The sequence below is a fragment of the Mugil cephalus genome, chromosome 1 (assembly GCF_022458985.1).
Source record: "Mugil cephalus isolate CIBA_MC_2020 chromosome 1, CIBA_Mcephalus_1.1, whole genome shotgun sequence".
Classification (NCBI taxonomy): domain Eukaryota; kingdom Metazoa; phylum Chordata; class Actinopteri; order Mugiliformes; family Mugilidae; genus Mugil; species Mugil cephalus.
This window is the reverse complement of record NC_061770.1, coordinates 11,063,222-11,087,147: the sequence shown is the minus strand read 5'-3', so window position 1 is coordinate 11,087,147 and position 23,926 is coordinate 11,063,222. Positions and strand designations below refer to the sequence as shown.

The 23,926-nt window shown below is 42.7% G+C and overlaps 4 protein-coding genes across 15 annotated transcripts in view; 2 read left to right on the top strand and 2 right to left on the bottom strand.

Annotated features, from left to right (window-relative positions):
* The first annotated feature begins 1,443 nt into the window (after nucleotides 1–1,443).
* Nucleotides 1,444–5,447, top strand: cnbpa (CCHC-type zinc finger, nucleic acid binding protein a). 4 transcript variants are annotated; one of them, XM_047574868.1, is made up of 5 exons: nucleotides 1,444–1,584; nucleotides 3,542–3,656; nucleotides 3,901–3,966; nucleotides 4,145–4,343; nucleotides 4,455–5,447. In XM_047574868.1, the coding sequence occupies exons 2-5, from the start codon at nucleotides 3,545–3,547 to the stop codon at nucleotides 4,570–4,572; spliced, it is 495 nt and encodes a 164-aa protein (XP_047430824.1). In that variant the 5' UTR covers nucleotides 1,444–1,584; nucleotides 3,542–3,544; the 3' UTR covers nucleotides 4,573–5,447. The 4 variants fall into 4 exon arrangements, with proteins under 4 accessions (XP_047430824.1, XP_047430653.1, XP_047430917.1 ...); XM_047574697.1 differs by having other exon boundaries at nucleotides 3,542–3,662; XM_047574961.1 differs by lacking the exon at nucleotides 1,444–1,584 and adding an exon at nucleotides 2,710–2,734.
* Nucleotides 5,448–5,585: 138 nt separating this feature from the next.
* On the top strand, nucleotides 5,586–10,644 carry LOC124999527 (haloacid dehalogenase-like hydrolase domain-containing 5). Its single transcript, XM_047574510.1, has 8 exons — nucleotides 5,586–6,628; nucleotides 7,667–7,870; nucleotides 7,958–8,070; nucleotides 8,164–8,257; nucleotides 8,515–8,548; nucleotides 8,661–8,835; nucleotides 8,911–9,099; nucleotides 9,470–10,644. Exons 1-8 carry the CDS (start codon nucleotides 6,509–6,511, stop codon nucleotides 9,864–9,866), a joined length of 1,326 nt encoding a protein of 441 aa, XP_047430466.1. The 5' UTR covers nucleotides 5,586–6,508; the 3' UTR covers nucleotides 9,867–10,644.
* On the bottom strand, nucleotides 10,568–12,282 carry gp9 (glycoprotein IX (platelet)). The gene is made up of 2 exons (XM_047574584.1): nucleotides 12,087–12,282; nucleotides 10,568–11,926 (listed from the first exon to the last, which is right to left on the bottom strand). Exon 2 carries the CDS (start codon nucleotides 11,923–11,925, stop codon nucleotides 11,179–11,181), a length of 747 nt encoding a protein of 248 aa, XP_047430540.1. The 5' UTR covers nucleotide 11,926; nucleotides 12,087–12,282; the 3' UTR covers nucleotides 10,568–11,178.
* A 661-nt stretch (nucleotides 12,283–12,943) lies between these two features.
* Nucleotides 12,944–23,926, bottom strand: part of LOC124998655 (IQ motif and SEC7 domain-containing protein 1-like) — an 85,130-nt gene continuing 74,147 nt past the window's right edge. For 8 of the 9 annotated variants that reach the window (XM_047573137.1, XM_047573217.1, XM_047573303.1 and 5 more), the window contains 11 exons: nucleotides 23,454–23,615; nucleotides 23,087–23,209; nucleotides 22,525–22,691; nucleotides 22,208–22,347; nucleotides 21,239–21,268; nucleotides 20,886–21,011; nucleotides 20,703–20,802; nucleotides 20,308–20,469; nucleotides 19,790–19,966; nucleotides 18,010–18,059; nucleotides 12,944–16,666 (listed from right to left, as the gene is read on the bottom strand). In XM_047573137.1, the coding sequence (XP_047429093.1) occupies nucleotides 16,136–16,666; nucleotides 18,010–18,059; nucleotides 19,790–19,966; nucleotides 20,308–20,469; nucleotides 20,703–20,802; nucleotides 20,886–21,011; nucleotides 21,239–21,268; nucleotides 22,208–22,347; nucleotides 22,525–22,691; nucleotides 23,087–23,209; nucleotides 23,454–23,615 (1,768 nt within the window). In that variant the 3' untranslated portion in view covers nucleotides 12,944–16,135. The remainder of the gene's footprint in view (nucleotides 16,667–18,009; nucleotides 18,060–19,789; nucleotides 19,967–20,307; nucleotides 20,470–20,702; nucleotides 20,803–20,885; nucleotides 21,012–21,238; nucleotides 21,269–22,207; nucleotides 22,348–22,524; nucleotides 22,692–23,086; nucleotides 23,210–23,453; nucleotides 23,616–23,926) is intronic. The other variant, XM_047573800.1, reaches the window with a different exon arrangement.

Genomic DNA, 23,926 nt, shown 5'->3' with positions numbered 1-23,926 from the left:
CTGTCTCTATCAGTCCTCTTGTGTTCAAAATAAGATGCAATCAAGGCACATAAAACAAGAGGTTATACAGAAATATGTATGTGAAAATATCAGTTTGAAACACCTACACATTACTCTATGTTTGTTTTGATCTAGACTTAGGTCTATTGACAACACCATTCAAATCCCAGATGTTTGAAAGTTTTCAGAAATATACATTTTTGCGGTTTGTTTCGTTATCTTCAGGACTTTGCAAAAATTAAATATATATCCTATAAATACTAATTTTAGTTATGTTTAAAATATGTGGTAAATATAGTATGCACATCATTTTAAAGTAAAAAACAGTATTTAGTACTCATTGGAAATGTCATGTCAATCTTGACTTTGGCTCCTTCTTCCACCACTGTGCCAAACCTTACTGCAATATTTTATTAATTATCAATGATTTCAAGTTGGTAATAATCTTTCTTTGAATACAGATCTCCAGTTCCATAAATCTGCTCCTGATATCTGTTTTAGTTCACACATTGATTTAATCCTAATTAAGTCAAAATTTGAATTCCTGATTCTTAAAGATTTTCTTAAATATTTAATAAGTTTGTTTAATTAATTTAACTGTGCAGCTTTCACAAACCAAATTTGTCTATGAACTGTTGTTTCAGGTGAGTTTAAAAGTGGACAAATCAATTGAGTGCGTTATATCTATGCTGTTTTGTAAATTTATGTATTGATCATCAGACTAGTTTCAAAATTTGTAAGTTCCACTTAATAACTGAAAGTAGTTCTGGATAATTTAGTTGTCATTTATTTACTGTGAGTCTCAGACTGTGATGCATTTTAGTCCCTGACGTTTTCATTTGAGTTGACCAGAACCTGATTCAGAAATCAGTTATTGCACTGATTTTGATAATAGACACGGGAGTTTAGTTAATTAAATGCAACTATAAATGTATGAAGGAACTTCTCTGTTTGGATGCTGACATTACATAAGAGGCATAATTAAGTAGATTAGAAAGGTGTCTGTAAAGCCTTACACATCATATGGTTATATGCTGGACTCTTCAAATTGCTCACAGAGACCAATAATACAATATGCAGATTTATCTCAGGCTTTATTCCACCATTAAAGTAATAAATAATAAAAAAAGATCAGGGGAAAATATTTCAGGTTTCGTATTAAAATATTAAGAATGGACAATCAATGTGAAGATGTCTTGACTTTTGGAAAGTACCTGTAGAATTATAGCTAAATGATAGCACTGTGTTTAGCTGTACTTGAAGTAGATGTATACATGTTGTAGTGAGAGTATACTCTGATTGTAAACGGTTCGTTTTAATAAGTTGTAAACGTTAAAAATGAATTAGGTTAAATAAGGTCAGTCTATTAAGGAAATGGGGACCATTCTAGCTCCGTGATTGGCGGATTCATAGAGGCGGTGTCCGGAAATCCTCGCATCTCATTGGTTGCTTGCAGACTATGTGGCCAATGACTGTGCAGGTTTTTACTGGATACTGTGAATGACAATTCAGGAACTCCTGTTCACACCGCATGTAGCGCAAAGAAGGAGGCGTAAACACTGACACAGCTAGGTAGCCGTCAAGGTAAGCAATAAAACAGTACTGGTATTAATTTAATCAATAGATGATGTATATCTGTTAACTTGGAAATATTGCACGGTAAAAGTAATACCAGCCGTAAATTGGACGTCTTATCAGCTTTATTTGTGAGTACGCACTGGGTTGGTTTGGTTTCACTAGCGGAGCATCGGGTCTTTAGTCCGGGCCTGCTAATGTTAGCTCGTCACAACGACTTTGGCGTGTGCGCCCTGCGCGGGAAATTTTGTTCTTATGGTAAATTGTCCCGAGCGCGCGTCAAAAAGCCGTCAACTGTAAACATTTATCGCACCGAGTGTCGTATCGCCACTTTCGTACTGGAGAAAGAGGATCGATCGTCGACTGAAGCGTGCTTCTCGGCCGTGGTCGTGAGGTGGTGTGCTAGCATGTGCTAGCCAGCAGCGCCAGTGTCTCGCGAGTGCGCAGAAAAATCAACGCGACCAGGCCACCGTTAGCGCAGCCCCAACCTCTGGCGTTTCATTTTGCTGTTCTGCAAGCACATAACGCATCGCAATCACCGTACTTTGATTTCGTAAGGGGCACGGCGACCCCAGTGTACGCCGTTAACCGAGACGTCTCCGTCTTTAGTAGACCTGGAGTTTGTTGTTTTTGCGGATGTGAGGTGAACATAACACGATGCGACGCGCTGCCCTCTAAAGCTAAGTTAGCATACAACCAGCATCATGCTTCCATTGCGTGCTCGTTTCTGTGGTGGTCAGCGGTATGCAGCGTTTATTGCACTTAATTCAAGGTGGTTATATAAAGTCAGTAGGTGTAATCAGAATACATTTGCGGGAACGAGCGTTTAAGTGGCCACGTGAGAAACACTGATGTGGAGTTAACCGCTAATATCAGACTTAAACCGGAGGCTGAGGCCCGATTTGGATTCGGTTGACCATTAATTAAATAATAAATGATAAAAAAGACAACAAGTTTCACCGTGCTCTTAAATAATTGAATCAGACATTCAAACCCAGCAGCCTCGTTTTGTCAGTCCGCGTCGTCTTTTCGGGTGATTAATGCGAGGAACTTGATTACTCATTAACTCACATTCTTCCTGACTTGATGTCTTCAGCGCTGTCAGCAAACGGAAGTTTGATCTATGGCGATCACATCATGATCCCACTGAAGAAGCCCTGTAAGTTAGATTAGTAGTCAACGTGTAGTGTAACGGGCCAGCTATGATAGACTGCAGCTGAAGTATGTGTCCTCCCCATCCCCCTGTTTGACTGTAGATTAGACCCCCTGGTAGTCATTATGGTAGAGTGACTCTTGCACTGCTGGTGTGAGTTGTTCACGTTTGACTCAGACATGAAAACCTGTCTTAAAATCACTGCAGTGCAAAAAATACAAATATTTACATGTAGCGTGTGTGTGTGTATATATATATATATATATATATATATATATTTACACACAATATATCATTTACACACACAATATATCATTTACACAAGGGACAATTTGATTGACTCTGACCACCCTGCAGACGCACAGTCACTTGATGTATATCAACAATTCACGACTGCTTTTTATGTGTTAAACTGCTGCATTGATTGACCAAACAACTTGCTTTTACACCAAATATGTTATAGAATAATATGTGTGAGTAGACCATAAGCGCATTATGTTAGTGTGACTGTAAGTGGTTTAGACAGATTTAGCTATCGGAGACATGAGTAATGTGCTGGTAATGCTTTTAGGTTTTAACATCACACTAAGCAGCTTACTTCTTCAATAAGAGGCCACTTTTTAAAGCTTCATTTCATCCAGAATACAACAAAATGAAAATGATGTGGCATGTGCCACCGTTCCCTCAGAAGAGAGCTATCCTCCTTTGTGCGTTAGATCTTGATGCTGCGGATGCCCAGAGTTTGTAAGCTCACGAAACGATGCAGAATGTTGTTGACTGACGTTTGTGTTGTTTTTTTGTTTGTTTTTTAAGGTAATGGAGATGAGCAGCAACAGCGAGTGCTTTGGATGTGGCCGTTCTGGGCATTGGGTGAAACATTGCCCTAACGCCAGCGGCTCACGTGGACGCGGCAGGGGCCGGGGACGAGGCAAGGGTACTATTTGCTATTCAGATTGCATCCGTTTTAAGATAATTTTTATTTAAAAAAATCCCCTCACTTGGCAGCTGTAGTACAGAGTTTGATGTTATGGATGAGTCACTTCGTAGCATTTCTGCTTTTAATGCTGATATTGGTTGTAGGAGAAACACTTTGGTAGGAGAGCCATCAATATGTTCAAATCAGACACTGTAGTCTTGTGTTCATCTTTGCGTGCCTTTTTGTGTCGTTACAGAGTTGTTCTGTTATCGGTGTGGAGACCAGGGACACATGGCCAGGGACTGTGACCAAACTGAGGATGGTGTGCATTGCAGTTCTTTTTCTTCTATTTCAATTCAATTTAGTTGGTGTGAAGAGGTATTTTTTTGACCATAATGGAATAAATGTAACTATCATAGGACTTTGTGCACATTTCAATGTGTAAATCTACAGGATGTAATGTTTTTATGACCCGCTAACATTTTCTCAAACTCTGTCAGCGTGCTACAACTGCCACAGGAGTGGTCACATTTCCCGGGACTGCAAGGAGCCCAAGAAGGAGAGGGAGCAGCTCTGCTACACCTGCGGCAAAGCCGGCCACATGGCCCGTGACTGCGACCATGCCAACGAGCAGAAGTGCTACTCCTGCGGCGGGTTTGGCCACATCCAGAAACTTTGCGATAAGGTGAAATGTTACAGGTAAGCGTTGAAAAGCTTTACTTTACGTTTATGCGCTCAGATGCCGGTATTTTGCTACGGTGGTTCTTTGTGTTCGAATTAATATTAAGCACCTTCCCCTCTCTCTTCCAGGTGTGGTGAGATTGGTCACGTTGCCGTGCATTGCAGTAAAGCCAGCGAGACCAACTGCTACAACTGCGGGAAGGCCGGCCACCTGGCAAAAGAGTGCACCATTGAAGCCACCGCATAATCAGTGCCCTCTGTTGCCCCTCCTTTTTTTCAGATTGATGGTTGGTTGTATTATTTTCTCTGAATCCTCTTCACTGGCCAAAGGTTGGCTAACAGAGGCTAGTCCCAGGCCAGTGAGCCTCTCGACATGTAATACAATGAAAGGGGTGAAAAAATATCTTTCTGCATTCAATACAAAAATGTTTTAGTTTGGTAGCGGTGTTATGTATAATGCTTTGTTAAAGAACCCCCCCTTTCCAAGCCACTGGTGATCAGAGATGAATAAATGGGACTAAACATATGGGAATCTATAGGACCTCTGAGCTTGTGGAAGTGTGTCTCAGTAAAATGAGACAGAAGAAGGGAGTAAATGGAAACCAAACTTCCATGTATGGTTATTTTGGTTTGTTTTAGTGGGATATGAGTTGGCCAAGAGAGTATGACATGGAAACAGTTCATAACATGATGCATTTCAGCCCTACAAGCAGCAATGTGGGCGGTAACAAACTACATGTTATATTACTAAGATATAAACAATTTTGGAGGTATTAAATGAAACATGCTCTTTTATAGAAATCTGTTTACAATTTAACTATCACTTGGTAGTCCAAGGTAGACATTTCCTTTAAAATGGCTTTGGAATTTTTTTTTTCTTACCTTGGCAAAATTTAACATCGAGAACAGTCGTCAGAGCAGCAGAATTAGGAGTTATTTGGGAATGGAAAAAAAATGTTTTCACAGAAATCAAAATGTTATTTTTGTACAATATCACTTAGACTACTGTATAAATACCATTTGCTTGTACTCAGTTTTTAAGACGGAAGGAAAGTGCAACTGAAGTCCTAGAAAATAGAAGTGTAATTTTAAACTATCAATAAAGCTGGAGGAGCACGGGGAGGAGCTTGTTTGGTTTTGACTGATTTTAATGTAATATATACAACTCATATTTAACGACATACTTTGCATACATATAGATGTTTATATATTAAAGTAGAAAACAGTTTGAGTAACACCACTCATGAGGCTCTGTGGCAACAGGTCTTCAAATAGGTATAAATGCAGCATCCTCTGAAAGATGACCTACACACCAAGATGATCTTGATTGATATTTGTGCAATCTTTCATCTGTTCAACGACAAAGGGCATCTGCATCACTACTACACTACATCTGGCTAAATTCATCCTGACCTGGGTGCATCTATTATATTTGTGCAAATGCACTTTGTTTTTGCTTCAATTATTATTATTATTTTTTTTTTTGTAGCATTGTTTTCTAATTGTGATTATGATTTGATCTATATCGGGTCAGATTCCTTCCTTGCATATTTAAAACAGCCGTGGGACGTCAGGACCGACCGCTGCATGTGACACAAGTAACCAAAGCGAACTGGTTTTGCGCCCTAAAGGAAATTAAATCTCTGAACGGTTCACCAGTAGCCATGTTGTGCTTTGCGGAACAAACAAATAAATAAATAAACGAATCCCTCCCTCCGCACCCACTCCCCGAAGGAATCAAAGAAAACTGCGTCGGTCATAGGGGACGGCGATCAATGGGCTCGTCTGTTTCTGCACTGCGGCTCCCATGTGTCGCGCAGCTTTGCTGGTGCGTGCAAAGTATCGGTGGTTTGGCATGGTAGGCTCCAAGCTCCACCTCGTCTGGAGTCTAAAATGGCAGCGGGGGTTGCAGTGTGAGCGCAGATGCAGCTTCTACAGCTCCTTCCGGCGGAGATGCAGCAGGAGACCCTCCTACTCCTCACATGGCGTCATCGGGTTTTGCCCAGTCAAATTCTAGGCGAGGAAGTATCCGAGAGAGAAAAAAAAAACAAGAACCAAGCCGAGCAGCCAGTCAGCCAGGCGACGCGGCCGGTGTGAGCCGGCTCAGGCTTCATGCGGGGGTCGCTCTGATTTGGTCGTTTTTATCCTGTTTTTCATTTTAAACCCGGTGATAAGTAGAGGAGATGAGGGGACTCCTGTCGTTTTACCGGGGCCTGTACACCCTGAGTAACCGTCCAGCCAGGCGAAAAGCCGGGATTGTCGGTACTCGGTGCGGGCTTTGCGGAAATCGGTCCGATAGCAAGGTACGGTTGGTTTCGATGTGTCGCCGCTCCTCGGCTCTGGCGAACAATGCGCCGCTGGCGGTGGCGACATGGCGACACTTTGTTGCTCTTTGTTCTTTGTTTTTTTTTTTTTTTTTTTTTTTTTTTTTTTTCGTATGCGCTGTGTCCGATCGACGTTGCACACATTGTTGTATGCAACTTTGGTCAGCTGTGGATGCGCTGGGGTGATGAAACAACAGGGGGGCTGACATCGGGGGCAGCAGCAGATGTAGCTTTGCTGTGCGTGTTTGTTTTTTTCCCCCTCACGAGAAAAACAACCACGGATACACCGTGTTCCTAGTTTGTCTTAATCCGATCCAGATGCAGAAAAACACAGAGTAGACACAAAGATGTTTCTGTTTACTGATACGATCGGATAGCTGTGAGGTTTGATACTTAAAGCGCTAACAGATATCCCTTGTTGAGTGCTGTGTCACCACAGGATTCCCACTCCAGGTCCTCAGTGGCTCCCCCCTTTAATAAAGGCCCAAACTGTTTCATTTTTATGGCCACGAATATGTTAGAAATGCACCATCACGTGTGGGAAAAAAAACAGATGTTGTACATGAATATGCAATGAATTAAATGCACTTATGCACTTGGACAAATCTGTGGATTAGGACTGTAAGCCACGTAGGAATAAAGCCTTTAATTGCATCATTTCTTAACCTTATTAACACATAAATAGCATCACATTACTTATTTTGACATTTTACATAATTATTAAACCAACAGTTGCAAATCAACATCTGTTTCCAATGTTTTCCTTCAACGGTTTTAGTAGAAAACTACATTTTTTACATGAACTTTTTTTTTAATCCTTTACATTTATGGTATAGACCCCATTTGTAGAACTACTTTTTTGTTTTTCTGTTTTTATTTAATGTTTACTGCTCTGTCCTCAACCATTGGCTGCTCTAACATTGCAAATTTCCCCAATGTGAGATAAATGAAAGGATTATTTTACCTTTTGTTACGTCATTTTATTAATCCTCCCCTATCCCCCCTCCCCTCCCGCAGCCACAGCCGAGCTTCGGGCTGTTGTTCGACATCGATGGAGTGCTTGTCCGTGGAAGGATGCCAATCCCGGCTGCAAAGAAGGCATTCGAGAAGTTGGTGGACTCTCAGGGACGGTTTGTGGTGCCAGTTGTTTTTGTCACCAACGCAGGGAACTGCCTCCGACAAACAAAAGCAGACCAACTCTCTCACATCCTGGGAGTGCCGGTGAGTCATGTATCCCCACACAACATTATTTTTTAAACCGTTTCCATCCTACTCCGCTGCCACTGACCTCTCTTATTGTATTTCCAGATTACACAGGACCAGGTCATTATGTCTCACAGTCCCCTGAGGATGTTTAAGAAGTTTCACGACAAGTGTGTCTTGGTGTCAGGACAGGGGCCGGTCCTGGAAATTGCTAAAAAGTATCCTACATCTATCTAATATTTTTACAATATCTGTATTAAATGTCGGACTTGCATAATGCTCCTAATTTCTCTTTAACACCTTTTCCGCAGTGTGGGCTTTAAGAATGTTGTCAGTATCGATATGCTGAGGGAGTCTTACCCATTGCTGGACATGGTGGATCACAACAGGAGACCCAAACTGCCGGTGAGAATTAGACCTTTTCCTCAGCAGACGCCTGACTCGACATAGCTCGGGAACGCAGGAGATCACTAAGAAAGCATGTACAACAGTAGGACAACCACTTAGTGGAATATATTCATCATAAATAGACCCACTGTGTGCTTTCCCTACATGTGATAAGTCGAGATGTCTGAGATGATCTAGTTAGACATTGGCTGTAAAAAAAAGAAAAAAAGAAAACACACTACAGCAAATATTAAGTTTCCATTCTTTCATTTCAGTCCAATCCTCTTGTCAATCTTCCAAAAGTCGAAGGTAAGCACATTCCTCTCACATCAAATTAGTGATGAATGACTCAGTGTCATTAACATCTGCTCTGCCGCACATTTTGATATCATTGGTAATTCTGACATTATATCTTGATCAGCGGTGATTTTGTTCGGGGAGCCAATCCGATGGGAGACCAACCTGCAGCTGATTATTGACGTTCTGTTGACCAATGGAAACCTCAGCAATGTCCACCAGACCCAAAGCATGCCTCACCTCCCCCTGCTGGCCTGTAACATGGACCTCATGTGGATGGCTGAGGCACATTCTCCACGGTAATAAAATAAAATAAATCACAGAATCCATGCATCACCAGTAGCGACTAACCCCTTTTCCTGTTTTCCCATCAGGTTCGGCCACGGGACGTTTCTTGTGTGCCTGGAGAACATCTATAAGAAGATAACGGGCAAAGACCTGAAGTACGAGGCTCTGATGGGGAAACCCAGCGAGCTGACCTACCATTTTGCAGAGTACCTCATCAGAAGCCAGGCCATGGAGAGGCAGTGGAAACTTCCCATCACCTCCCTTTACACTATAGGGTGGGTTCAATTTGCAAATAAATGAAGGCAGTGACAAGATCATGATCAGAATGAACATCTGTTGCCGTCTAATGACATTGCAAGTAATATAAAGAGGCAGAATGACTTAGGACCGTAACGGAGGAACTCTTATTAAGACTTGTGTGAGAAAAAAACTAACCTCTCCCATTTGAACTGCCCGCAAATGTGACCATATCATGCTTTGCTCTCAGAATTTGCAGGTTTCACTTCCTGATTTTCTCTGCTTCTACTTCTGTTTTTGAAATGGTGCTTCATCGTTGTCTAGAGAAGCAAGAATTAAACACACATCAATAAACACTAACCTACCGCCTCAGACATTGATTAATCTCTTTTCCCTCTGGTTCCTCAGGGATAACATTATGACTGACATCTACGGCTCCAACCTGTACAACCGGTACCTGGAGGAGAGAGCAGCTAGAAAGAACCCCAAAGCTGTTGCCAAAGTGGCAGCTGCCACTGGGTCCACCACGGCAGTGCCCAGGGAGGAGGAGATCGACAGCCTGTGGGAGAGCGAGCTGGCACTTCCCTCCGCCACTTCCTGTAAGTCTGTCCTGGTCTGCACGGGCGTCTACAACCCCAGCGCAGAGGTGCCGTCCGATGCCAGTCACTGCATCAAAGAGACTGTGTTCCACGGCCACCGGGACTTCAGGTTCGACCCCGCGCTGGTGGAGCCGGACCACATCGTGAAGGACGTGGCAGAAGCCGTCGACCTCATCTTTGAGCAGGAAAAGTTTGTGCCTCAGTAGAGCTGTGAGCCAACAGGTTTCTCTGTGTGAAAGTAGGGTATTAGCCTGGGGGGGGAACCACTTAATGCATAAACCCGTAGGAGCCGAACACTGTGGACTTTGTTTAACCACCTGGCAGGGCGTTGAAATAACATAAATCATCTTTTAAACATTACGGAAAAAAATATAGAGAAAATGAAGCTTGTAACTTTTACCACCGTCTGCTCTTTTATATAGTTTTTTTTTTCTTGTGGTAGTCTTCAATTACATGTTTTTAATGAAGCAAACGTATGAGAAACTGCCTTATTTGACCCTAGTATTTTTTTAAATGACGGTAACATTCTAGGTTGTTACAAATCCTAAAACCATCCTATATTTATTACAGGAATTTGCTACCGTTTTTCGGCATATTCAAGACGCGACTTTTAGTATTACATTTTTAGTCATTTGTTTACCCGTTTATCCTCGAGAATCTATGCATGGATATGAGAGTCATACTTGTACTGTAAAGACAGCTGTTTGGTGTGCAATATTGTCCTCCGGTAGTAGCGTCTGTCCGGCCGCCCGTCTGTCCGTCTGTCCGCGTTGTGTCTAGTTGTGAGGGCTCTGACCAGTATTTGCACAGATTCCATCTTGGCTAAATGTTACCATACTTTCCTGCCATAATCTGTTTGTTGTAATTTAGAAATTCATTGTCATCCTTTGAAAAATGTAACTCCGCACAAGCTAAGTGGACTTTTATTGAAATCAAAAGCTTTTACCGTCCCATTTGTAGTAACTCACTCATTGTAAATATCTTTAAAAAAATATATAAGGAATAGTAACACAAGCTTTGCAAACTGTCTGTCTTTCTTAATTAGAAATGTTGCACAACTGATCAAAAATGACCAAGATATTGATAAATCTGAACTGAATAACGTACAGTTATCTGCAATTAATGCTTTTAAATATTACTAAGTGAGAGGTTTGTCTGACTGACAGATCAGTTGCAGGGCAAACGTGTATCTTGGGCAGACTGGTGAGGCATTTGTGATTACTCCTCAGTCAATTCTAAACTAAATTAGAAATATTTCCCCATCTTCTAACACTGGGGTGTTTGTAATCCTGAAATCATATGCAAATCATTACAGTGAACAGCAGAAGCTTTTGTTGAATAATTTGCCACATACAGTAGTTTGGTGGAAAATTTCATAATGCATCAAATGTGAAAATAAAATTAAGATGCAACAATAAAAATATGCAGATAAAGTGTTTTTTGGAAGAAAAAAAATAACAAAACATAAAATAAAACTGCAAAGGTTTGATGCTGCCCTCTTGCTTGCCACTTGGTCCCTCAGGTAGCCTTGATCTTTATATTGTGCTTCTTGTGTAACACATCCAGTACTTGTGGCAGTAACTCCATGTTGATCAGCGGCCTTTCTAGTTCCTCCGTAAAGTTGACAAAGTCTGAGTCGCAGCTGACCTCTGACTGCCCAGTATTCAGCCTCCTCCTGTGTTTGGGCTTCAGCGAGCGCAAGGAGTCGGCCTCGATCCCTGAATGTCTCTCGTCTATGTCCAAAGTGAAAGTTGAATTTCTGGCCAAACTCAAGCTCCACAGAAGCAGAGCAACCAGGCAGCACAGAGCCACTCCCATTACGGCGTTGAACGTCCAATCGGAACAGCTTGCCGGGCCGCAGGATGAAAAGTGGTCATCGGTGAGTTCGACGATGGCTTTCTGAGCCACAGAGCTTGGACTGGAACAGACGGGCTCCTTCACTACAATATCCTTGTTCTTCAGCAACCAGTTCCTCAAGTATTGGATCTTACAGTCACAGTGGAAGGAGTTTGCAGACAGGGAGACCTTTCTCAGGCCAACATGTCTGTCAAACACACCTGGTAACACAGAGGTGAGCTGATTGTCCTGCACATAAAGCTCTGTGATGTCTGAGGGCAAATGAGGCAGCTCCATGAGGTTTAGAGAGCTGCAGTTGACTTTGAGTCCACCCAGCAGGGGAGATGAACAGAGGCAGGGTTTACCAACACTGCATGCACTTGGTATGGTAAGGAGGAGGAAGACAGCTAGACTTAAACTGGAGCGCATCCTGCAGGATCAGGAAAATGTTCATAGTTACTAAGATGCTGTCGGTATACACTTGGCAAATAGTCATGTCCAAAGTTCAGAGTACGTACATGATGCTGCGTATTATTACAAATACAGTTTGCAGTTCAAAAGATAAGGTGGAATTAAAAGGAAATACAAACCTTTCAGAGTAAAGCCAACGTCAAAGCTGCTTCTAGTGGTGCCACTCATCCTTAAAATGTCATTCTATATTCACCGTTCTGGCCCAATGTAACGTTTGGAGCATTTAAGTTCTTTTCTCCAGACCTCGGGGTATCTCCTCACTCTAGCGTTTCTTTAACTCTGAATAATCACACGCCCAACGCAGAGCAGCGTCACAGTGAGGCATTAACCAATGAGGCTGCATGTTTATGGCACGTACACCACGAAGAAAATCCATCTGTTTAGAGGAGATAAGAGTTTATCTAGTGAAAATAGTGGCGAAGGCTATCTAAGGCTCCTCCGCGCCGTGTTTATTACCCAATTCCACTGTAGTGCTGGCTGCAAATGACAGCCGGCAGAACGCACAGCTTTATGTGGACTCGAAAGCACGTTTACAGTATTTTTGGCAACCAAACACTGAATCTGTTTCCTCACGGAGCTGCAAACCAGAGTGGATACAAAATGAATCCTGAGGAAAATCTACATTCATTTCCACAGCTTTGGAGAGGTGTTTTGAAGCTGAGAAACACGAAATGTGAAGTTTTACTTTCACTGCCTGATCCTTGGTGGAACTGTTGAGCGGATACATTTCCCACCCATAGGTGGTGTAATGGCACAGATTTTCTTTCTCATTCAATGTGTCTTTAATGTAAGCCCTCTAGTGGAACTGCTGCAGGACTAGTGTTGGAGCCTGGAAGTGGAAGATACAAGAGCCTAAAGATAAGGCGCTAAATGCCTGGCACAAAGAAGAGCAGAGAAACAGTTATTTCCATCTGATTCAGAGTGACACCGACCAGCAGTAAAATCGAATACAGCGTGCAGAAAAACAACACTTGTGTACCATAAGTCATATAATCGTTTATTTTGCGTTCTCAACATTGTCACAGTTGAAGTTTTACAATAACTGGGGTCTTACTGACTCACTACTCACTGTACAAACAGAATGCACATATAAATGAGGCCATTCCCGTCTTTTTCCTCTTTTGAAATGTGTCTCACGCCAGACTGATCAGCTTGCAGCAGGATGTGTGTACATTAGTCTGGGTGTGGGAAGGGGGGGGGGGGGGGTTGCATCGCGTGTGTGAAGAAAAGAGTGGGATGTAAATGGCAGCGAACTTTCTAACAGTCTGTCATTGAGTTCCACAGCAAATGTCAGTTCACAACAACCGGGCAGAGGCAGAGACAATCGATATGTTCATATATCACCCCCCTCGCATCCCGTCTACGAGGTGATGTATATACATCCTGATCTTAACTGCGGATATCAGAGTAGAGCACTGATCATATACACATTATGTACATCTCCTTTAAACCCCAGTCTTGGTCCCTTTGCAGCTTCATAAAGATAAACCCCTCCTACCAAGCAGCGCATCAGTTTGCACATCAAAATCCCATATTTACACGATGAAAGCCCTCAGCAACAGAAGTGCAGTGTTCTTCCATGTTTGTGATTTACACAATGGCTTCGTTGATGAAATGCATGCCGAGCTTCAATAACCAACGGGCTGACATGAAACGACAAGGAACAACATCAGGAAGAGTCCAACTTAGGTCAAAACTTATAGGCTGATTTTCTTTATCCCATCAGCTCACAGTGAATAGGACACATGATGCATCGGATCCATGCAGTGCATTGTTGGGGTACTTTCTCACAAAGAATGACGGCGGACACTTGAAGCACTACAACACACACCAAAAGAAACAGGTTCATCGGTTTCACATCATCCCAAGATTTCAGAACAATAGCAAAGATATGAAATCGATGGAAAGACACATTCAGCTGATCATTAATGTCCCGTATGTGATATGTCTGTCGTCTGGACTCACTCCGTTAAGTCACACGAGGAGAAATGTGAACACGCCCGACTTATGGCAATGGTTTTCTTTGTGAATGTTAAAATACATTTACAACCTGAATATTGGGACAAACAGTTTACTGTCACTAATTTACACACTAGAATAGACTTTTGTTGAATGTAGAAAGTTAATCTTTACATATACCCAGTTCTTTTCTTCAGTTTGCATTTTTGTATATTATAACTGCATTTCCTGAAGAAAATGAAAGTGTTCTTTCATATGTGCTTATCCAGCAAAATATTTCTGCTCAGCCCAAGGAGAAGCATATTCCTTTTATTAAAATATATACACACATTCTTCTTTCCACTGTGAACTGTGTTAAGTATTTATATATATAATTTTGAATGAAAAAAAGAGATTTTCGTTTTCTTTTTTCTTCACCTGAATCTCGTTCCGGACAACAACATAACAGACTTCCACTCTCAGCACAAGCCTGTTTTTTTTTTTTTTTTTCTTTTTTCCCGAACATGATTGCACTTAAACTTGCTATGGTAACACTGATTTGTTATACAATGTGCAGAGGATAGCCTCACATCAATAACATTACATGCAAATAAATCGCTTACTAGACATTCCACTGAACTCTGAGCCTGCACCCCTCATAAGACCGCGAGGACAGTCAGACATTAATTTTACCCAGAAAGACTCTGACAGGGGTCGAAAACAAAAATAAATAAATAAAGACGCAACATGAACAGAAAAAAAAAAAAAAAACACATACACAAATAAAAGGGACACCTTGCTTGTTCTTAATGTACAAAATCAGTACAAAGATATTGCACATATAATAGAAAAAAAAAGATGAAACTGTGTAAGAACCGATTTTATTCGTTCACCAAATCTGGTTGGCGACGAAAAAAAAGTATTCGAAACAAGGCAAAAGATGATTTGAGAATAGTTTGTATTTTTAGTTTGAAGAGTCGAGAAAGCAGCTGTTGGATGTGTTAAAAGGCAACACATTTCTTTGCGTCCATCTGTAACAGGAACTTGGCCTTGAAGTGTTTAAAATACCTTTTCTTTTTTTAAAGTGGCCACAGTTTGAGAAGGAGATAACAAGCAAACCTAGTTTATCAACCACGAGGGTTGACAGAAAATGTCTGCTTTGAGGCCTCGGCTGTGACTAAAAAGCATTGTGAAGCCCACATGCAACAGCTGCCATCCAGACGCTCTTTATTATGATCCATTCAGAATAGATTATGGGCCGGACTGAATGGGAGTTCACTCCTTTCAGATCTACATCCTGTTACCACATAGTCAGTATAATACTGATAAAATTCATTTTTGCTGATAATAATAATTGTAAGTATAATCTTACAAATTACTTTACACACAATACACTGTACATGAAGTCTTGACTAAATAGATTATGCATTGATAATTGGCACATTTATTTATGAGAGCTAAGAGACAACACATATAGCTGTCATCTACAGTAAATACAGCACTAGAACTACTATGACTGACTCGGTCGACTCAGTTGTTCACCTGTCCTTTGATTTAAGTTAGTGTGAAATGATTATATCTAGGTTTGTCACTACACGTGAGCTCTACGGGAAGCAACGACAAATAGCATTCGTATGATGGTACGGTCTGCAAACCAAAGACTTGAGAGTTGACCTCCGATTAAAAAAAAAAAAAAAAAAAGGAAAAGGAAAAATAAAAAGAAAAAAGCTGCGCACAAGGAACTGTGCCATCGTGGTGACAGAGAAAACAGTCAGCCATGTTCTCATCTTAGGGCATCTTTCCTCTTGGTTATGTAAAGGTAGGACAGGTTATTGAGGGAATGAGGCAGCGGGGAGCGGCTTGTCGAGAAAATACATTTTCTCGTCAGCTGTCACGGCCGGGTGGTGTGTGTGTGTTTGTGTGGAAAACAAAAAGCATCTTCCTGTGCAGACCACCCCCCCCTCCCTCCAAAAAGCCCTGAATGGGACCAAAGCCCCTGATCAGGCAAACTAGTAAAGGCCCCTAGTGGAAGATTTGAGTCCGATTTCCATCCTGCATATTAGTTGGACCTGGATGTGAAAAAGGTGACTGCGTGTGATTTGTTTCCATCACAGCAGCAAAAACACAGTGGACAGGCCATAGAGTTATGCTGTCAGTCCCTTTGGTGTAAGCAGTTATCTCCCTCCTTCATTAAGTCCCCTCGTTGCTTCTCCTCTCTGTGTTCGGAGCATCACACTACGGTGCTGATGCCACTGTGTTTGGGTTTGGGCCCGCCAGGCGCCGAACCCGCTTGCTGACTGTGGTGGTGGGGAGCGTGCTGCGAGTGGGAGCCGTGGTGGGAATGCTGGCTGTAATGCTGCGGGTGGGCGTGCGGGTGCGGGTGCGAGGCGTAGGCCGGGTGCTGGTGGTGGTGCGTGTGGGGTGGCGGGTGGTAGTGGTGGTGGTGGTGGTAAGGCGGCGGATTCTGCGGGACTTGGCAGTACTGGGAGTGGGGGCCGTGGAGCTGGGCCTGCACCACGTGAGCCACCTGCGCCGTGTGGTGCAGGTTGGTCGGGTGGGGCTTGTGGGATATGAGGGTCGGGTGGCCCGGCGGGGGGAATGGGGGGTGGCTCTGAGATGACGGTTTCCCCCGCTTGCCGCCAAAGAGCGACCCGAGGATGGAGGTCGATGCCGAGTTGGGGATGGAGGGGTGGCCGCGGGGTGCGCCCTCGCGTGGCGTGGTGGCTCTCCGGCGCGTGTGCGGGCTGCTAATGATGGACCCCTGCAGGAAGGGGAAAAAAAAGGTAACAGCACGTCTGTCAGACACAGTGCTCTGCACGACACCTGCTAAACCACAGCCAAAAGGCACCGGCAGAATGAATTCACAGCTTTCTTATTTTAGATAAACAAGTAGCAAAATGTTACAGGGCATGCAAATGAGAAACTAAAAATGTTTTTATGATAGGCAGCAGCAACACTAGGAATCTTTCAGCTCGGGCAAACACTTCATGATGATGGGAGAATGTATTCAGAGAAGCTCTGCTGTCGGGGAGCTAACGGTCTCGAAACAGTAAATCTGTAACAAGTGACATTACATACAACTGTTAGGAGCAAAATAATGACATTAAGGAGGGTAGAAAAATAAAAACATTTCATCTTCAATCCATTAAATGTGCCAAACCCTCTAAGAGTCACACATGCAACTTGTTGTAAACAATTGAGGCACAGTCTCCACATGCAGAGGGTGTGGCAGGCAAACTCGTCATCCACACATTCATCTAGAAGTCAGAAGGCAGGAGGAACTAAGCTCTTGTGTGCAGACTTCTCAACAAGGCCTGGACACTCCCTCCCCCCCCCTGTCGGGTCCAACACTACTCGACATCCAGGCATGACTTTCTCCTAAAAAAAAAAAAGGTTTTTCCTTTGGCACATGCTTCATCTTAAACTGGACCAGAGGATGTCTTTGAAAGCGGAATGAAATTTCCAGGGGTCCCAGACTTCAACCCAACACATGAACTCATGGACACATGAAATGAGTGAAATATGAATGAATGAAATCCACATCTCTCTAAGTCCATGTGAAGCCCATCGGTTAGACCTCTGACTACGAAGGCTATGTTCCTCCCTGAACTTTACAGCATATTTAAGAGAAGTGGTGGATAAGAGAGACAGGAAGACCCAGACAGGAAGAGGGGCTGCAGGAGATGTACAGTTCCCTAGTGTCTTTCAGAGCTACCACCCTGCCAAAGAGAAGAACCAAATGAAAAACCGCTTGGATGTGATTGAATGAAGGACAGAGACAGGCGGACAAGGGGAGGGATCGGAGAAGGCATTAGTAGAATCATGCTTGTTTGAAGGTAAAGTGTATATTGGTCATATAACATGACCAAAACAGGAGATCTCTGGCTTCCAAAAAGGGGCAGGATCAGAGGCAGGCAACCCAATGCATGCACACTAACTGAGGCAAGCAGGTTATAAGGCATCCCAAGAAGAAAAATAAATGATCCAAACAAATGGACGGAGTCTATGAAGCAAAGAAGGTGTAAGACCAAAAATAAATGGAGTGTTTCACAGTGCACATCATCACATAGAGAGTAGCTTGGATACCAGCTGCTTCCAACTTACTTCCATATTGCTGTCTAGTGATCCTGCACTGCTGCGACGCCCCCGCTTGCCTGCCCGAGACATGCAATACCAAAGATTAGAGATCGACAGCACTTCTGGACCGACTACAGACGTTTAGGCCGCCCACCATGTCCCGTAGGGGGCAGTGCAGTGGATTGTGACTGTGAGTAAGGTCTAAGTTTGGGCAGAAAGGGGAGACGGCGTTCAGGTCTGAGAAGGTGGTGGTTGACAGCAGGTGGTACTGTGGTTTTCTTAACGGTGGAGCCACGTCTTCACTCGTCGAGGTTCTAAAGGTGCCTTGGAATTTCAGTAGTTTTTACTTTTTAAAACGCACTTCGAAGCGGAAGCTGAGTCAAGCAGTGGTTTTGGAAAAATTTAAATGACACATCCAAACAAATGCAGACTCCATGAGCACCGAGGAAACGTCCTCAGTTCTACAAAAAGGCTGCCACCTATTTGTGAAAAGCCTGAACTCGGGGGTTGATGCCGAAGCGAAATTGTTCCCCCCCGGATTTTTGTCTCGATGCAAATTTGACAAATCGTTCCTACGTCGTTAACTTAATGTCGTCACAAGATTTTCACACAGGTCAGGTTTGACTAAAAAAAATAAAAAAAAGCCAGTCTCAGTGACAGTCACAAAGGAGGAGACACATCAAAAGCATTACAGTGGTTGCCGCACATGGAATGTACAGGCATATACAGGTCTGAGGGTGGACGGAGCACTTTTGCCATTGTTAGGCACACTCAGCCGATGATATATGACCAATAATTACACATAAACAGGAAAATACCTGATGTGTATGGACGTGACACAGTAAATACATGTGGAATGGAGTATGGCTGGAAAGGAAAACAAAAAAAAAAGAAAACACTTAACAAAAATGACCCCACTAACATGCCACGTCCTGCGTTGAAAAGCACAGGAGATAGGAGGGCAGAGAGGACTTCTGTGGACTTCTTCACTGTCTGACCTATCATTTCCCATCGAGGCGGTGATCATAACAACAAAGCATATCATATTACCAACAGCGAGGCGGACCCTTAACTGGATTTCATCTTGTTATCAAGTTAATCACCTGATAACTTCACACAGCTGTTATCTGTAATGAATGAAATGTATCCCTGCTCCAGAAACCCAGCAGCTGTGTTAAACACTGATATTCATGGATTATGGAATGACTGTTAACGCCAAGTTAAATCTCAATTCTGTTTGCTGCTCGCGACTGGTGCACATCAGCACGGGTTTGTTTGGTTCACAGATATACTCGAGAAGCAATGACACATGATTTCTGAAACATAAAACAACAGATTATTATGAAATGTCTTTGGATAAAACAAACTAAGAAATGCGGGAAAGAAAAATTAGGCTAAGCAATAAAAGTAGTGACCATAAAACATGAATGAAAATGTTTGTATAATAATAAAATCATCCGAATGAAGAGAGGAGAAAACTGCCCGTCAATTTCATTCACCCTTGAGAAGACAAATCTAGAAGCTCAGGTTTGTCTGCATGAAGTCTTTGAGTTGCTGGATCACACTTTAAGTCTCACTAAACCAAAGTATGCAGAGTGCAGAAGACTTTATAAGTGTCGTCCAGACCAAACCATCCCATCACGAGGGAGTCAGATAATGGATTTAAAGGGGAGAGCTCTAAAAATCAAAGTATGGCGCCATGAAACAACATTTTGCTATTTTTATCCCCAGAGTGGTGGATGACAGAAGGAGAGTGCTTTTCCATTTAAGAACCAGCTGGTAAAAACCCGAGACGTTTTGGCTATACCTGCTTCAGAGAGGTCTCGCAGGGAGCTGCTGAGGGCGCTCCTCTTCAGGCCCTCTCCCATGGCGTAGCTGTCGTCCAGACTGGCGCGGTTCATGTTCCCGTTGCCAGCTTCCTTCTTCAGGCCGGAGCTCTGCGACATGCTGGGCCTCACAACCCCCTTCTGCTTCTCCAGCTCAGCTGTGGGACGGAGCCATGGAAACACTGAGGTAAGTGGCAGTGGTTTTACACGTATGGGTAAGGAACTGTTTACTTTTTTTTTTTTTTTTACTTTTTCTTTCACTATTGACTTTCAAACATCGTGTTCTTGTACGCATCCGTCAAAACACAAATGAGCGTCCACAATAGTCTGCTCTCCGTTCTCCTAGCCATCCTGTGAACTCTGTAAACATTCTCTCTCGTAAACTGTGGCAGTTGAGTAATGAGGACCATGCCCTGTTTCTACTTTACACAGCCTGAGGTGGACCAAGTAAGAGGGGGGATGGGATGGGGAGAGAAAAAAAGAAAAACCTTCAGCTCACACTCTATTCTGTATTTCTCCATTTCCTGGACCTCAGCAATGGACTCTCGCAGGTCGTCTGTAAACTTCTTCCGGTCCTGGGGGTTGGGCGCATTAAAGTTGATGAGCACTTTGATGTCCGCACCTGGTATCGCTGATGTAAGTCTGATTCCATTTGGATAATCTGCGGCAATGGCAAACAGAGAGGGAGAGACATTTACAAAAGGCCATTGATCAAAAACGGAGGTAAAAAACATTGGGCAAATCTGTGTGAAGTCTGGAGTGTATAAACAATGTCACAGCCCATTGGTTTGACTTTCTGCCGGATGTGTTACTGATGTAAACACTGTCAGCTAACACGATGCAGGGTCATGGACTGAAAAAAATAAAAAAATGGCAATATTGTGTGCTACTTACACTGGTTTTCAAACAGCATGACTTGCATCCCATACAGAGAGAAAGACTGTCTGAAGCTGTATGTCACTGAATTCTTCTTTTTCTGGAAAATCTTGGTTACCTGAAATCATGCAAAGAGAATAGTATGAGGAGATGAAAGGAGAGGACAGGAGATAAGATGAGAGGAGAGGAGGGGGCTTTTACCACTAGGAGGTCATTGAACAGGAAGATCTCCCGCTGATGCAGGCCTAACTTCTGGAGCTTGTTGGGGTCTGGGACTTCAAACAGGCGGCAGTAACACACCAGCCGGCGATGGGGCAGTGACAACACCTACGAGGCACAAGAAAATAGCACAGATCCTTACACTTCAGAGGTAATTATGGCCTCAGTTGGCAGGGTAATAAGGAACAGAAGTTATTCTGCGAAGAACTTAAAGGAAGCGCAGCCGAGGGGGCTGATTACAGAAACAGCAAACTGTGCATATATTAAAAATAATGAAATGAAAAATTATTACTTTGAATGATTTAACATGATTTATGAACAGTTAGTTTACTTACACATCCCAGGCCGTGGTGGAGTGATCCGATCTACAAAGAGAGAGCAAAGGTTTGTGGATCATTTACACTTTGGCCTCTCTCTCTCCTCCTACTCTTAAAAACAGAGCCCCTATTAAAATGGCCATGAGACACATACATGGCATTAGCGGTGGATACTGGTTATCATGGAGAGGGATTCCAATGCGGCTTTCATGGCAAAGTGTTTCACCAAGTGTCCTCCTTAATTATAAAGCTAAATGGTGACACGGGGTGATTTTTTTTAATACATTCAATTATAACTGGCGGAGCAGCACAGACCCATTCACTGAAAACAGAAACTAAGTCTTTCACGCACGACAGGCCTCTCCCCGAGGCTGCATCGGCTAATCACACTTTCAACCTTCACACATGACAGAGACATTATGGCCGGTAGAATCATGCAGAAGACCCATGAAGAAATGCTGATGGGCGCTGCTCTCAGGGGGATTAGAGTACAGTTAGAGCTAACTTTGTATTCAGTGTGCATAAAAACGACAAACTGGCTGGTTGACATAACTTATTAAAGCAACTTATGCCTTTGAGTTAAACAGAGGCGGCTTTGCTGTGGCTTTGGCATCGCAATAGCTTCTCGGTCTAAAATTAGGTAGGTACTTTAATGTGCTAAGTTGGCAGCTTGTGCACATTTGTCATTGCACTGCAGCACTGGGCAACATGTCTCCAGGGCTTCGGGTGTGTTAAAATCACCAGCGTGAAGGTCTAAACCCAGACAAGTCCTTATTGATACCATGACCCAAAGGTACTAAAGACTTTTTAAAAGCACCCTGTTCCTAGTAAATTTAAGATTAGAAACAAGAAGAAAAGTTCAAGTCTAAGAGGACACATCTTATTTCCTTATATTCCCCAAAGATTGAAGCAATAAAGAAAAAAGAGATGAAAGAAACCTAAATATGAGTAGAATGAAATATATATATATAAAAAAACATTACTCACTGGTTTCTTTCCAACAATGAGCTTCTCAACCTTCTGCACCTGTGAAACGTGGTCTTCATTTGTCTTGAGCTCTCGCTTACGGATCCTCTCATAGATGCCAACCAGCGTCTCCCGGGGAATGTCCTCTCCATCGTCCACACCTGGAACACAGGGACAATCACAGTTACAAATAATATACAATGAAATATATATAATAAAAAGGCAAAATGCAATTTTGAGGAATGTTAAACATACTGTAATAAGAAGTATTTTGCATGCAATGTTTTTTTAAGTAAAAAAAAAAAAAAGAAATGCAAGTGTGATATTAGTTTTGTCACCTCTTAAATTCTTAATGAAGTCCTCCAACTTCATCTTCCTCTCGGGCTTGACATTGGGGCTGTACATGTCAGTGTTGAGGAGGATGATTGCAAAGGCCAGGATGAAGATGGTGTCAGGGTTCCTAAACTGCCGCACCACCGTGGGGTTGCAAATGCAGTAGCGCTGGCTAGAGACATAAGACAGGAGCACAGTGTTAGCTGTCTCAACTTTATGGATTACGAAGCACATCACAAACAAGTCATGAATAGTGGGGAAATATTTTCAACACTGCCTGTAGAAAGCAGAAGTTCAGCTGCAACATGTTCTCTTTATGTACCAGTAAGTAGATAACACATCTGTGAGGAAGAGTGATACAGTGAATGTTTTTTTTAATATGTATTGTCAACGTTGACACTGATGTTTTTGTTGCTCTTTGTTGGGGGAACTGCTCAGGGATCATTCATGGTCAGGATTAATTTTCAACATAAATGCACGGTCACAAAACTTAGTGGCGCAGAACTGTCATAAAAGAAATTGTTTTCTCTTTCGTCTTTCTTCATTGTGTTTAAATGTCAAACTGACCTGAAGGCTTCAATCAGCCGCTCCACCTTCTGTGCTTCACCCTGGACACGGATGTGGTTCTGAAATTTCCTGAGGGCCTCGTCAAGCTCCATGCCCTGGAAGTCCATTTCATCCACCACACAGCTGTTAAACGAAAGGAGAGACAGACAAAAACACAATTGCATAAAACATGTCACAGCTCACTGCAAATACTTTGATATCTTAATTTGGCCAAGATTGTGTCATGGAAGCTATTTCAGAGACTGTAAAAGGAATGAATATCTGTGCCACATGTCATTTTGTGCAGCCTTTCTCTGTTAAGAACATAACCAAGTATGTTTTGGAATGTGAGTCCAAGTTTAGGAAAGAACTAATAAATCATACTTACTCCAGGACATCTCTGTTGAACTGTTTCTGCCGATTGCCGAGAAATTCTCCAATCATCTGCCTGCTTAGGCCTTTCCTTTGCAGCAGGAAGTGGGCCACGCCAACTGGTGTGTCGGGGATGAATCCCCTCTCAGTCAGGTACTGGATGCCTTTCTCTGGTTTCCTGAAAAAGTCAACATGCACCAGGATTGTACTTTTCTGGACGAATTCAAGAGTCTATTAGTGCTAAGATTTGACTCAGCATTCATGCTGAACATTCCCCAAACATCCATATATTGGCTCATGTCTAATCTCTTGTTTTATTTTATATAATACATATATGGCTTATATATATATTGTCTGTGAATAATATAATATTGCATATCATCCTCATTGCCGAAGATTTACCAACATGTAGAACTAAAGTGTGTTTGAATTATAAGCAAATCCATATATCCATATCCATATTGGTGTAAGTTAGCTTCTCTTTGAAAG